The 12,873-nt window shown below is 36.3% G+C and overlaps 1 protein-coding gene across 1 annotated transcript; it reads left to right on the forward strand.

The window, feature by feature from the left end:
* Nucleotides 1-5,212: 5,212 nt before the first annotated feature.
* Nucleotides 5,213-7,099, forward strand: LOC130948576 (40S ribosomal protein S13). The gene is made up of 5 exons (XM_057877390.1): nucleotides 5,213-5,405; nucleotides 5,486-5,558; nucleotides 5,662-5,800; nucleotides 5,909-6,095; nucleotides 6,796-7,099. The coding sequence occupies exons 1-5, from the start codon at nucleotides 5,383-5,385 to the stop codon at nucleotides 6,827-6,829; spliced, it is 456 nt and encodes a 151-aa protein (XP_057733373.1). The 5' UTR covers nucleotides 5,213-5,382; the 3' UTR covers nucleotides 6,830-7,099.
* The last annotated feature ends 5,774 nt before the right edge of the window (nucleotides 7,100-12,873 follow it).

Raw genomic sequence — 12,873 nt, forward strand, 5'->3', positions numbered from 1 at the left:
TCCTTTACATTACACCGTCACACCGCAACAGAAGCCACCATCGACGTGTTATCTTGCTGCTGTTGTTTCGTCACACCGTCATTGTCCTAGTGCACCGGCGAGTTTTGCAGCGATGCCGGTTTGCACCTCTTGTGGCCATTCTTGAGCGTGGGGTAGTTGAAGACCCAGCTGCAAACACGCCATTGAGCATCCCCCTTGATGCAGTGTGGCAAGAAAAAGAAGACAACCCGCTACTCAATCCAGCCTTCTCGTGAGTCTCTCTCCCCTCCTTCGAACCACCCACCCGACCCAATTGGTGTCCGAAAATGGGGGTGTCGAGCCTTTAGCCACCGCTTGGGCCTTAGCTTTCTCAACTAATTTTCCTCTACCCTTTCCAACAACTTTGGTCCATTTCCCTTCTTTGTCAAACAGCTCCTTCATATCTGCTTTCCCATGCAACGTAGTTGCCTGCATCTTCTCTGCAAAATCCGCTAATGCTATAGAATTAATGGGTGTAATTCCAAATTCAAAAATCTACTGATTCTGGTTCACTGGACAGCTCTCATGAACAACTGGTCCTGCCTGTACATCCACAGCCACCGGAAGAACCATGGGTGTGCTACATTCCCATGCTCTGTGCCCGAATTAATTACACTTCTCATATATAAATGGCATATATTCATACTCCATACTATATTCAAAGTCATCGACAACCACTCGCTGAACAACTAACAGTCCCAGATTCACTTGTACACAAGCCCTAACAAACTTCCCCTTTTCTGCCGACTTGGTTGCAAGATCCACCTTGACGGATTTGCTTATAGCCAAAGCAATCCGCATAATGGCCTTTTCATTATAATACCATATGCCGGACCCTATAATCCGTATCCAAACCATTGTGTCTCTAAACGATGCCTCACATGGTTTAAAATCTAGAGTTCATGGCTTGATCGTAATGTAATGTCCTAACATCATCCATGAACCCCTTTAATAACACCTTCTCCTTGTCCTCCTTGAGATCAAATTTAACTAAGAAGTAATCGAAACTAACATCCAAGATTTCATAGCCTCCTTTAAGCTTCCATACATATTTTAGTTTATGCACTAAGGTTATATAACTGAAATGCTTCCCAAGGATCTTAATCACGATGGCCTCCTTGTAAGGTTCAAATAGAGCATGTCTAGCCTCCTCAGAAAACCTTACCTTTGGAGGCATTAGGTCGCCTTGTTTTCCCGTGACAACCTCCATTGAATCGCCATCTAAGTCATTAACCCTAGTAAGCTCCAAGGATTCAGAGGAACCAACCATCTTGCAACGGAATGAAACCTTCGGAGCCACCCTAAAATTACCCTATTGAAAATTCCCTTTGTCACTTGATGCAATCATGCAGCCCCCTCCCCCAATTAGGGTGAAAATAGGGGCCATGCCAGCCTTTACTCTTAACAGGCCAGGCCTGTAATAGAGTATATTGACCTAAGCCTGGCCTGTAGCCTGGTATAGGCTTTTTAATGAGTACTGAGCCTGACCTGTTGTTAAATTTGGCTTGGCCTGAAGTCTGTCAATAGGCCTATTTTTTATAATAATTAAATTTAAGATATAATTTAATTTTTAAAATTATAAAATATAAAATAATAAATTTATGGACAATATTGATACAAAATAAAGACAAAATATCGATAAATGCTCTCATTGATTAAAAAAAGATAATATATATGGATTATATTCCCACTTGGCTACTTCCAAAATATGTAACATATCAAAATAAAAGACTTCATCAATATCAAGAGTTGTAACAAACTAACTAAATATAATATCAAATAAAAGCTAATAACTACTTAAATCAAAACACAGTAAAGGAAATGTTGGACAATTAATTGATTAACCCTCCAAGCTTGACAGTGATTTAATCTTCCTGTTCCAACACCTTAAAAAAAAGCAAACATACACATATCATTAGATTTTTAAATAATATAAATGTAACAAATACTTTTTTAATTAGTACAAAAAAGAATGTTCAAAATAAAATTGTGGTCATAATCTTAGTATAAATTATATGATACCTCATTTATATATCATGAAAATTCAACTTTATTATTCTAACTACTCACATCATACCAATATCAATGTTCTCACATTTAAAAAGAGAAAATATTTTCTATAACATAGATACTTAGTCAAAAAGAGAAATATTAGAAAGTTAATTTTTACCTTTGGTTTTTTCTTCAAACCATACTTGTTCCAATGTCAATCTCCTCCACAAATGAGAGCTTCAATGGATTCTTGATTTAGTCGAGAACGATATTCATCAATAACTCTTCCTCCAGCACTAAATGAAGACTATAAAGCTAACATTGAGACAGGAATTTCTAATATGTCCACTGCCATTTTAGATAAAACCTTGAACTTCAGGCTATTGTTTTTCCACCACTCCAAAGCACTCTCATCAAGATAAACTTCTAATTCTGATTTTGTTGGATGAATAGCTTCTTTTTCCCGAACCATATTCAATATTTTATCAATTCCACTAATTTCAGAACTAACCACATTAGAAGAAGCAACTAGATCATTAGTGTTAACTCCACTCATTATTGTATCACCATGACACTCTTCAGTATATTCATCATATATTTATTGCAATGTATTCTTCACTTTTTCAATATTTTTAGCAGTCACATGCTCAGGTTTGTAAATTAAAGAAAAACAGAATTTAATAACATGTAATTTACATCTAGGATCCAAAATACAAGTAAGAGACATTACTATATTGCATTCTCCCCAATATTTGTCAAACTTTTCTTTCATTGAGGTTGCCATTTCTCTTATGAAGGAATCTCTATCTTCAATAGCATCATCAATTACTTGTTTCACCCTCCAAACTTCAGAAAAGTACAAATTTGCAGTAGGATACTCACTACCAGAAATAACATGAGTAGCAAGATTATAAACTTTTAAAAGTTTGCAAATCTTCTTAACTTTCCTCCAATCCTCTGATGATGGTTCGTAACTGTAGTGGGATTCTCTTTTCTTATACACAGAAAACACATATTTAAACTTCAAAGCCATAGATAAGATATTGTAAGTAGAATTCCATCTTATGGGACAATCAATGATGAATTTTTTCTCCTTCAAATGCTTGTTCTCAAGAATCTCAACAAATATTTTAAATCTTGAATTATTAAAATGGACATACTTGACACTTTCACGAACTTTGTGAATAATACCTTTAATTTTACCTAGCCCATCTTGTATCAAGAAATTCAGAATGTGTGCACAACACCTAACATGAAACAAACTACCACTAACACGTAATGAGTTGTTATCTGAAATAGTATCCTTAAGAGGCCTTAGACATGAATCATTATAGGAAGCATTGTCAACAGATATTGAGAAGACTTTATTTTTAATTTCCCAAGTCTTCAAACACTTGAAAATAACATCCGCAACATCGATGCCACCTCTAGGAGCAGATACCTTAACAAAACTCAAAACCCTTTTTTGAAGATTTCACCTTACATCAATAAAGTGACCTGTACTAACACCTTGTAACAAAGTCTTCAATTGTTTCTTTTCTGCCTCATATATCGCCAAGCAATCACTTTGAGCAGTTTTGTGAGAAATTGTATGAAATTTAGAATTAGCGTATTGGAAGCCCCACATCCAAACTTCATCCTCAACAATGCTAAAAGGATGCTCATGAATCATAATTGCTATAGCAATTATTTGTCTCGTCTTCTCTTGAGAATGTCTTGCACGTGGTGTTACAAAGGGAATAACACTTGAATTGAAAGGCTGAAATGGAATCAATTGTTTCTTCTTTTGTGCAGCAACGTGCAATCTCTTTTGTAAGCAACTACTAGAATGCATCCATAAATGTGAAGTACTAGCTATTTTTTCAGCATAAGAAAACATAGATTTGCAATACTTGCAAATAGCTTTTGTACCTTTAGAACTTTCAACTTGATTAAAATCGTCCCAAATTGGTGAAGTCTTCTTCATTGGTTGACTTGTAATAATTGTTGTCTGTGTTGGTGCTGATGTAGTTGTTGGTGTTTGTAATGGTGTATCTGTTGTTGGCATTGTCGGTACTGACTGATTAATTTCTTCTCCATTTAAAAAAATAGAATTGGCCAATGCATCACTTTGAGTTACAGATTCAACCATTTCTAAAGCCTATTGTAATGCCTAAACAAAAAATAACCGACAACATTATCTCATGATTTTTTTTACTTTCATTATATCAATGGCATAAAGTAAGAACCATTCAATGAAAAAAATTGATAAAATTTTATGTTCAAAAAAGTAGAAATAATATCACAACACAAACAAAAAATTGAACTTAAAAAAGATCTTTGATAGAATAAAATCCTAATTGATGAAAAAATAATGAGAAATGCTATTTGTACACTAAAATCAGTCACTAAAATTAGTTACTAAGGTATTTGTGTATAAATACATGTGTAATTTAATTTATTTTCAATGTGTATTTGTATTCCAACATATATTTTATACTAGTGGCTGACTTTAGTGGCTGATTTTGGTGTACACGTAGCATAACCTAAAAATAATTAACATTATAACAATAAATATAAAAAATAAAAAATAAAAAATAATGACATGAGAAAAAAAGAAATACCTACAGTTAAAGGAAGAGAAGATAAAGAGGATGGTAGTCAGGTAGAAGAGGTATAAAGTGGAGAAGAGAAGAGAAAATGGCCGTGTGTATGTTTGTTTCTTTATTAATGTGGAGGAAAAGTTTTTAGAATTATTTTATTTGATTGACTTTTGATATTCCAACATCAAAGATTGAAGATATTGAGAAAATAAAAATACACATATATTATTAAAAAGACAAATAATTTAGTGGATAAAAATATTTTCATATGATAGAAGATCTAAGTTTAACTCTTTTCAATAGCATTTTTATTAGCTTTTAAAGAATATAAATATTTTTACTAAATCTGACTTTTTAAAGAATATATATTTTTTTAATAATTTAAACATGTGCATATTTTCTATTTTTTTTTAATAACTTAAATCTGAATCTATTTTCTATCAAGCCAGGCTATAGACCACTTGGCCTATTTCCACCATACTCCACCCAATTTTCACCATTTACTCCTCTCTCCTTCATTTTAATTAAATAAAGTTTAATTAAATAATAATGTGAAATTTTTTAATATATCAAAATTAAACAACTTAAAAAATCTTATAAAGTATACTATTTTCTGTTAGGGTTTTTGCAAACGACGTAGCAGAAGGGGTACTGTTAAATAGGAACCAGCTATTTAGGTAAAGAGATTCGCATACATAAATTAGGGTTTTCGAGAAGCCGTCGTCGCCGAAGAAGAGGAGCAGCAGCACAGTCACTTCTCCTTCTGCAACCCTAATCCCACCTCGCCACCATGGGTCGTATGCACAGTCGCGGGTTCGTTTCCATTCTCTCATTCTTCTTCTTCTTCTTCAATAATATAACATATGAACACCCGCTTCTTCCTGTGGTTTCAGTAAGGGTATTTCCTCTTCTGCTTTGCCTTACAAGAGGACCCCTCCTAGCTGGCTCAAGATCTCTTCTCAAGATGTAATTTTCATAACATTTCATATACGTCGCATTGTTCAAAATTGTTTTTTGTTTGTTTATTTGTTCCCTTCAATTTAATTTAAATTTGTGGTTGATTTTTCAGGTGGAGGAGAATATATGCAAGTTCGCGAAGAAGGGTTTGACCCCATCCCAGATTGGTGTCATTCTTCGAGACTCACACGGTATTGCTCAGGTCAAGAGCGTCACCGGAAGCAAAATCCTCCGCATTCTCAAAGCTCACGGTAATCTTTAATATCAAATCTCTTTTTTTTTTTTTCCATTAGGGTTCTGGGGTTTTATTGTAAAAAAATCAATTTTTATTTTCACCCGCTTGGATTTTGGTATTTTAGGACTTGCCCCTGAGATTCCTGAGGATCTCTACCATTTGATCAAGAAGGCAGTGTCGATTAGGAAGCATCTTGAGAGGAACAGAAAGGACAAGGACTCCAAGTTCAGGTTGATTCTTGTTGAGAGCAGAATCCACAGACTTGCTCGTTACTACAAGAAGACCAAGAAGCTCCCACCTGTGTGGAAGTAGTAAGTGCCTTTGAACACTATCAATTGTTTGATTTCCCTAATTGCTTAATTCGTGATTACTCTTTGAGGATAGTCTTCATCAATTGGCTTAGTTTGCTAGAACATTGTATCTAGTATATGGCATTTTAGCTAGAATTGTGATATAGGTTAACTATATGCTATTTATTGGATAGCAACTGGTTTCTCTGTAAACGCACTATGATATCTTTTCTATGCACACATAGCCAGCCATTCTTATATGGGAAGCTTGGTAATATTTTTCTATAATTTTCGACACGCGCACACTTCTTGCTAGTCCAATAGTGGGAAGTGGACAACTAGACATGCATTCTTGTAAATGGTGCTTTGTACTTCCTCCATTTTGACTTGTATCTTGATACGATACAATTTCAGTGTATTGGATACAAGTTTTTATCCTGTTACATTGATTTATGAATGTTTTGAACACGTCAAACGAATTGATGAGGAATGTAGGCAGTAATATGCCGGTATGGTAGAACGTTAGATACATGTATTATATTATGCTTGGTCATGATTACATATCTGTTTGTGTTCTCTGCTTGTTATGCATCCTTGTAAAGAGTATTATTATGCTCACTAGTCCTTGTAAATTTGTGTTTTTAATTGCCTATCTTCCCCATTTGTTTAGAACAATAAAACTGTCTGCCCTGTTATTAATAGTGACATTGGTTATATGCAGCGAATCAACAACTGCCAGCACTCTGGTTGCATAGAGATTGATTGGATTTTCATCTTTTCTGCTTCTCACTGCGGTTGCTGCTGGAGTACTAGTAGTTGCCATATGATTGAGGGTTTATTAGGAGGATAGATAGGGATGTGGTGTCTTAGTGTTTGCTGAGGATACTTGAACTTGTTTAATTCATGGATGTGTTGTCATTTTCTATTTTAATTGTTTTAATTAAAGAACGAGCTGCTGTCATTTCAAGACATGGCTGACTGCAGTTTTCGGTTTTTATTAATGTATGCTTAAAAGTTTTGAAGAATCGCACCTTTTACCACATTTGCTCATCTTATGAATTTCGTTTCTGAAGACATCTTTTTTTCCCCATTAATCGCCGGGGTCAAATCAAAACCAGAGCAGGAGATTAAATCAGTAAATCATGGTAGTTTTTCTTCTTTTTCTAGTAACTCCACAGCATGGATAATGTATTTTTTGGGGGTTATATTGATGTTTTCCGAGATTTTGGTAAGTGCAGCAAAATAAGTAGATCGGCGATACAGCCAATACTGTCAGAACTTGTGCCCGAAAAATGATATTGGCGTAATATTGGGAATTCATGAATCCTAGATTGAACAAATTACAAGTATTTCGTAACTATTATTTTCTATCCATTCAAATGTTACATTCTGAATTAAACTATTATTAAGCACACCTGAGATCAAATTGGAGGTGCGATTGAGATGACCGAGCGTAAGTCCGTCTTGTTTAAGTACAATGCAAATATTTTTGGGTAGATGAACAAAATTATATATGAAAGAATTTGAAAGGAGCAAAAGTATATACCAAAAGTTGGTAAATATCAAAGTATCTTCCAAGATGATTTTTGATGGACAAAAGTGTCATGTTAGAAAGAGTTTGATATTTATAAATTTTTGGTGTGTATTTTTATCCATAAAAAATAATTTCAAAGTGTATTTTGATATGGAAAATGTTATTTGTACAATAAAATTCAGTCTTCAATCAGACTTTAATATTACTTAATTATTTTTTAATTAAAATATATTCTTATTTTTTAGATACATGTTTATAATTAAGATTAATTTAAATTTTAAAAATTAAAATTTTTCTAACTTCCTATCCGCTTCATAGTTAGTTATTGTTTCCTTCTTTTACGTTTCTTGTTCCTTCTTTCTCTTGTAACACGATTTTCTTCTTTCTTCTATTCTTCAATCTCGTTCTCCGCTTCTTTTTTATAGTGGCCATAATTTGTTTTTCAATTGTAACACATCTAAAATTATTAACTTATATAGACAAAGTTTTTGAAATACATCCAAAATCATAAATCTAAAATTTAAATTTAAATATTAAAAAACAATTGTAACACATCTAAAATTATGAAATGATATACAAAATATTTCTAAAACACATTCAAAATTATAAATAAAAAATTTAAATTCTTGCAGTGGCCGTAATTGCAGATATAACAGTGTTGACAATTTGAGAATTGTGATTCTTTAAGTTGTTCTTCTATCTAATCCATCCTCCAATGCAAATTAGGATGTTGTACATGACATGCAAAATCAATGTGATTGAATAACTAAACATATACATACGATTAACTATAAATCACTTTCTCTGAAACACATCCAAAATACCTGAGGTCCACTTCCGACAAAGAAGGATTAGCAACGCTGATGAGGACTAATGTGACAAGGAGTAGGATGAAGCGAGGCTGCGGCCTGAGCGGCAAGGAGGAAGGGATGCTAAGGACGAGTGATAAACCCCATTTTTAGGGTTTATCTTGTATTGAATTTAGGGTATTTTGATAACCTTTTCTCGCATTTAACCTATGAATTGGCATGGTTTTGTAATCTCTCCCGTATTTGTGCTTAATTGTAAAAACCTGCTTTTTAAGCCTTATTTTGATGAATTTTAGTTCCTCTTTGATTCCATAAGATGCCTTGATGTGTTTGCTAGTAATCTCAGGATGAAATAGGTTAGGCATGGATCAAGGGAGCAAGGAAGAAAGCATGCAAGTGGAGAGAAGTACAAAAAGCCAAAGAATTGATCTAGGCCATGCACGCGCACGCGCACAAGGCGCTCGCGCGCACATTGCGAAACAAGCCAGGGACGCGCACGCGTACCGTGCGCGCACACATCGATGACAGCACATGACCTCATTAAGGTAACACGTGCCTGGCGATTTGAGAGGGTTTCTGAACCCATTCTTGGCGCCAATTGCAAAGGGAAAGGAATAAAAGGATGAAGGATTAAGGGGAAGGGAATCAATTAGTCAATCAATTAATGAGAATATAGAATATACTTAGGATTAGTTTAGAGTTTTAGAGAGAGAAGCTCTCACTTCTCTCTAGAATTAGGATTAGGTTTAGTTCTTAGATCAAGGTTTTGATTCATCTTCTCTCCTACTTCTACTTCCCAATTCATTGTTGTTACATTCATCATTCTTCTACTCCTTGTTGTAATTTCCTTTATATTGCTCTTGTACTTTGTTGTAGATCTACTATTGCTACTTCCATTGTCTTTCAATTCAATAAGAGGTAATTCATAATAATTGTTCTTCATTGCTTTCCTATTGTTGATCTCTTGTTTTTGTAGTTGTAGATTCCTTTAATTCTCGCATTTAATAATGTTTACTTGTATTGCACTCTATGTGTTTGATGAAATGTCTCTTCTAGATATAGTGTAGGTTTTGTTCCTCTTGGCCTAGGGAGAGTAATTAGTGACTCTTGAGTTATCTAATTCCGTTGTTGATTGATAATTAGAAGTTGCTAATTAATTTGAATATCTCTAAAGCTAGTCATTCCTTTAGGAGATGATTAGGGCTTGAGGAATCAAATTGATTCATCCACTTGACTTCCCTCCATAGTTAGAGGTTAACTAAGTGGTAGCAATGAACAATTCTCATCACAATTGAGAAAGGTAACTAGGATAGGATTTCTAGTTCTCACATCTTGCCAAGAGCTTTGTTAGTTGTTAGTTTATTTTCATTGTCATTTACTTTCATGCCTCTTATCCAAAACCCCAAAATAACTCATAACCAATAACAAGACACTTTATTGTAATTCCTAGGGAGAACGACCCGAGGTTTGAATACTTCGGTTTATAAATTTTAGGGGTTTGTACTAGTGACAAACAACTTTTTGTATGAAAGGATTATTGTTTGGTTTAGAAACTATACTTTACAACGAGATTTTATTAGTGAAATTCTAAACCGTCAAAAATCAAATCATCAAAATGGCGCCGTTGCCGGGGATTGCAATGGTGTTGTGTTATTGGTTATTGTATATATGTGAATATTGTGAATATGTTTGCTTTTTGCTTCTTTGTTAGTTTTTAGTTTGTTCTCTTTATTTGTTACTATTTTTTTGTTTTTGCCCTCTCTTGCTATCATGAATTCTCACTTTGGCTATGAGTGTGATTACAATTATGTTGTAGGTAATGAGGACTATAATAAAGATGTGTATCAAGGATGGGACAATCAAAGGTGGGAGGAACCATATGCATATGATCAATCTTCATGGCAACAACCTCCACCAATGCACTATAAAGAAGAGCCATTCTATGATGCATATCAATCCAATGGCTATGGTGAATCACCTTGTGACCTTCAAGAACCACCACCATATGCCTATGAACCATATTCTCAACATAACTCTCAACCATACTCACAAGCCTATTTTCACCAAACGCTTCCATATGAACCCAATCCATATTCACCACACCATCCAACTTTTGAACCATATGAGCCATACATGGAACCGAAATTCCAAGATTACTACTACCAAGAACCACCTCGATGCATACCACCTGCATAATTTCACCAAGAAGAACCACCTTCCTACCATAAACCATCCTCCCAAAATAATGAACCCTCCTACTCACCCCAAGCCCCAATAGACGACCCTCTCACTTTGTTACTCCAAGGACAAGAAGCCATGAAGCGGGATACACTTGAGTTTGTGACCAATTTGACCAAGGTAGTGCACACTTTAGCCCACCAATGTTTGAATACTCAAGGTACTTCCATGACGACATTTGAAAAGTCAAAAGAAGAGCAAAGTATGAAGGAGAAATCGGGCAACACGGTAGAGAAGGAGAAGCCAAGTTTTACATTGGAACAATTGGATGAGCCAATGATCATTGAAGAAAAGGAAGAAGTGGTTGAAGATTTGGGAGATGTTGGAAGTCCATGGGAATGTAGCATCATGGAGCACTCTTCCAAGAAGCTTGATATTGATGTTAAGGAGGGTGCACAACCTCCAATACATACCATCACCGCAGATTTGGAAGAAGCTTATCAAGAGATGGATTCAATCATGGATGAATTTCTCTCTACAATGGAATCCTCTCCCCTTGGACATGAAGCTAAAATTATAAAAGAGTGTGCACAACCTCCCAAGGAGGACGAAAATGGCATGGTGTATATTGAAATTGAAGAATATGAAGAGGTTGATCGAGAGATGGATTCATCTATCCATGAATTCCTATCCCAAATTGAATCACCTCCCGTTGGCCAAGATGACGTTCTTGAAGACAACACCAAGCCAAGCGAAAAAGGGGATAAGGTTGTTTGTGAAGAGGTGGAAACAACCAAAGAAGAGCCTAAAGAAGTAGACCTTGCATTGCCTAAGTGTGGGGAGGTCCCCCTCCCGAAATCAACTCTCAAGAGGGTAAAACTCTCATCCCTAAGCTTTACTTTCTCACTTGAATATGGCTTGATTCAAAATGATGGTCAACTTAGAACTCTTTGTGGAATTAAGAATAGGAAAGAGTTGTGTAGTGGTTGGAATTTTGGTATAAAAATCATAAAGGCCAAGACTCTACGGTGTATGAATGAGGATGGTACGAAAATTACCATATATGGGCTTAGAAGGAAGCATTGGCGGAATAAAGAGAACTCTATGTGTCAATCACCCTTATGTCAACCACCCATCCGACAAAATCATGAAACTCGACTAACGGACGGGTGTGAAGATAAGATATGGGATCCCAGCTCGCTTTGTGAAGACCAACTAAGGGAACTCATATCTTGGGTAGAATTTTGCCCAAACTTGATGAAGATGGTCGGAAATTTTGTCAACCAATTGAGAAGCATGGATCCTTGGAAATTCAAGGATGAGCACAAGCATAAGCCACCATGACAACAAGCATCTCAAAATGTCCAACTTAAGGACTTAAACTAAAAGTGCTAGGTGGGAGACACCCCACCATGGTAAACTCTTTCCACTCTCTTTTAAATTTGCTTAATAAGCGACTTGAGTTACCATTGTAGGTAGATGTTTCACATAAATTTGTTTGTACAGCTCAATTGTTAGCTTAGTCACATGTATGTTGTGTTTAGTAGTAGATGAATAACATCATATTGCATTTTTGTGAATTGCATTCTTGTGTCTAGTAAGTAGATGCATAAAGAGTTGTGAATAGTATGGGGAGCACTTCAGCATATTTCTCTCATAAAAAAAAAGGGGGGTGGACACGCGCGCACCATGTACGCACACACGTCCCTGAGTTGATACAACATCGCCCACGTACCCGAGAGTTGGGCCTCTTTTGGGCAAACATTATGCCCTGAGCCCAACATGACCCACGCGGACGCGCACTACGTGCGTGCGCGCAGATTATGAGAACATGGAAGTTCGCACGGACGCGCAACTACCGCGTCCGCGTTGATTTGCTGCTGCAAATTTTTGAGCTAAGCCCCAGAGAGTTGAGCCGGCTCTGGGCCAACCTTAAGCCCCTAGTCCAACTCAATTCGCGCGGACGCGCACTTGCCGCATGCGCGCCCATATGCCCAAGGAAGAACAAGCGCGAGCGCGCGCATCGCGCTAGCGCGCCTTATCACATATTACCAATATGCACGGACGCGCACTTGCCGCGCGCGCGCCTTTACGTGCTGCCGCCACTCTAGGCCTTTACCCGAGAGTTGGGCGTGCGTCAAGCCCCCTCTAAGCCTCAGGCCCAACTCCATGTACGCGTGCGCGCACTGTACACGCACGCGTCCTTGCATAAATCTGCCAATCCACGCTAGAGCATGCTGCACGCTCACGCGTGGATCTCTATTTTCTCAATGTACGC

This window comes from Arachis stenosperma, chromosome 1 (assembly GCF_014773155.1).
Source record: "Arachis stenosperma cultivar V10309 chromosome 1, arast.V10309.gnm1.PFL2, whole genome shotgun sequence".
Classification (NCBI taxonomy): Eukaryota; Viridiplantae; Streptophyta; class Magnoliopsida; order Fabales; family Fabaceae; genus Arachis; species Arachis stenosperma.

Coding starts and splice junctions, on each gene's coding strand:
- LOC130948576 (XM_057877390.1), top strand. CDS start 5,383: ATGGGTCGTATGCACAGTCGCGG. Junction 5,406..5,485: donor GGTCGTATGCACAGTCGCGG/GTTCGTTTCCAT, acceptor CTGTGGTTTCAG/TAAGGGTATTTCCTCTTCTG. Junction 6,096..6,795: donor CTCCCACCTGTGTGGAAGTA/GTAAGTGCCTTT, acceptor GGTTATATGCAG/CGAATCAACAACTGCCAGCA.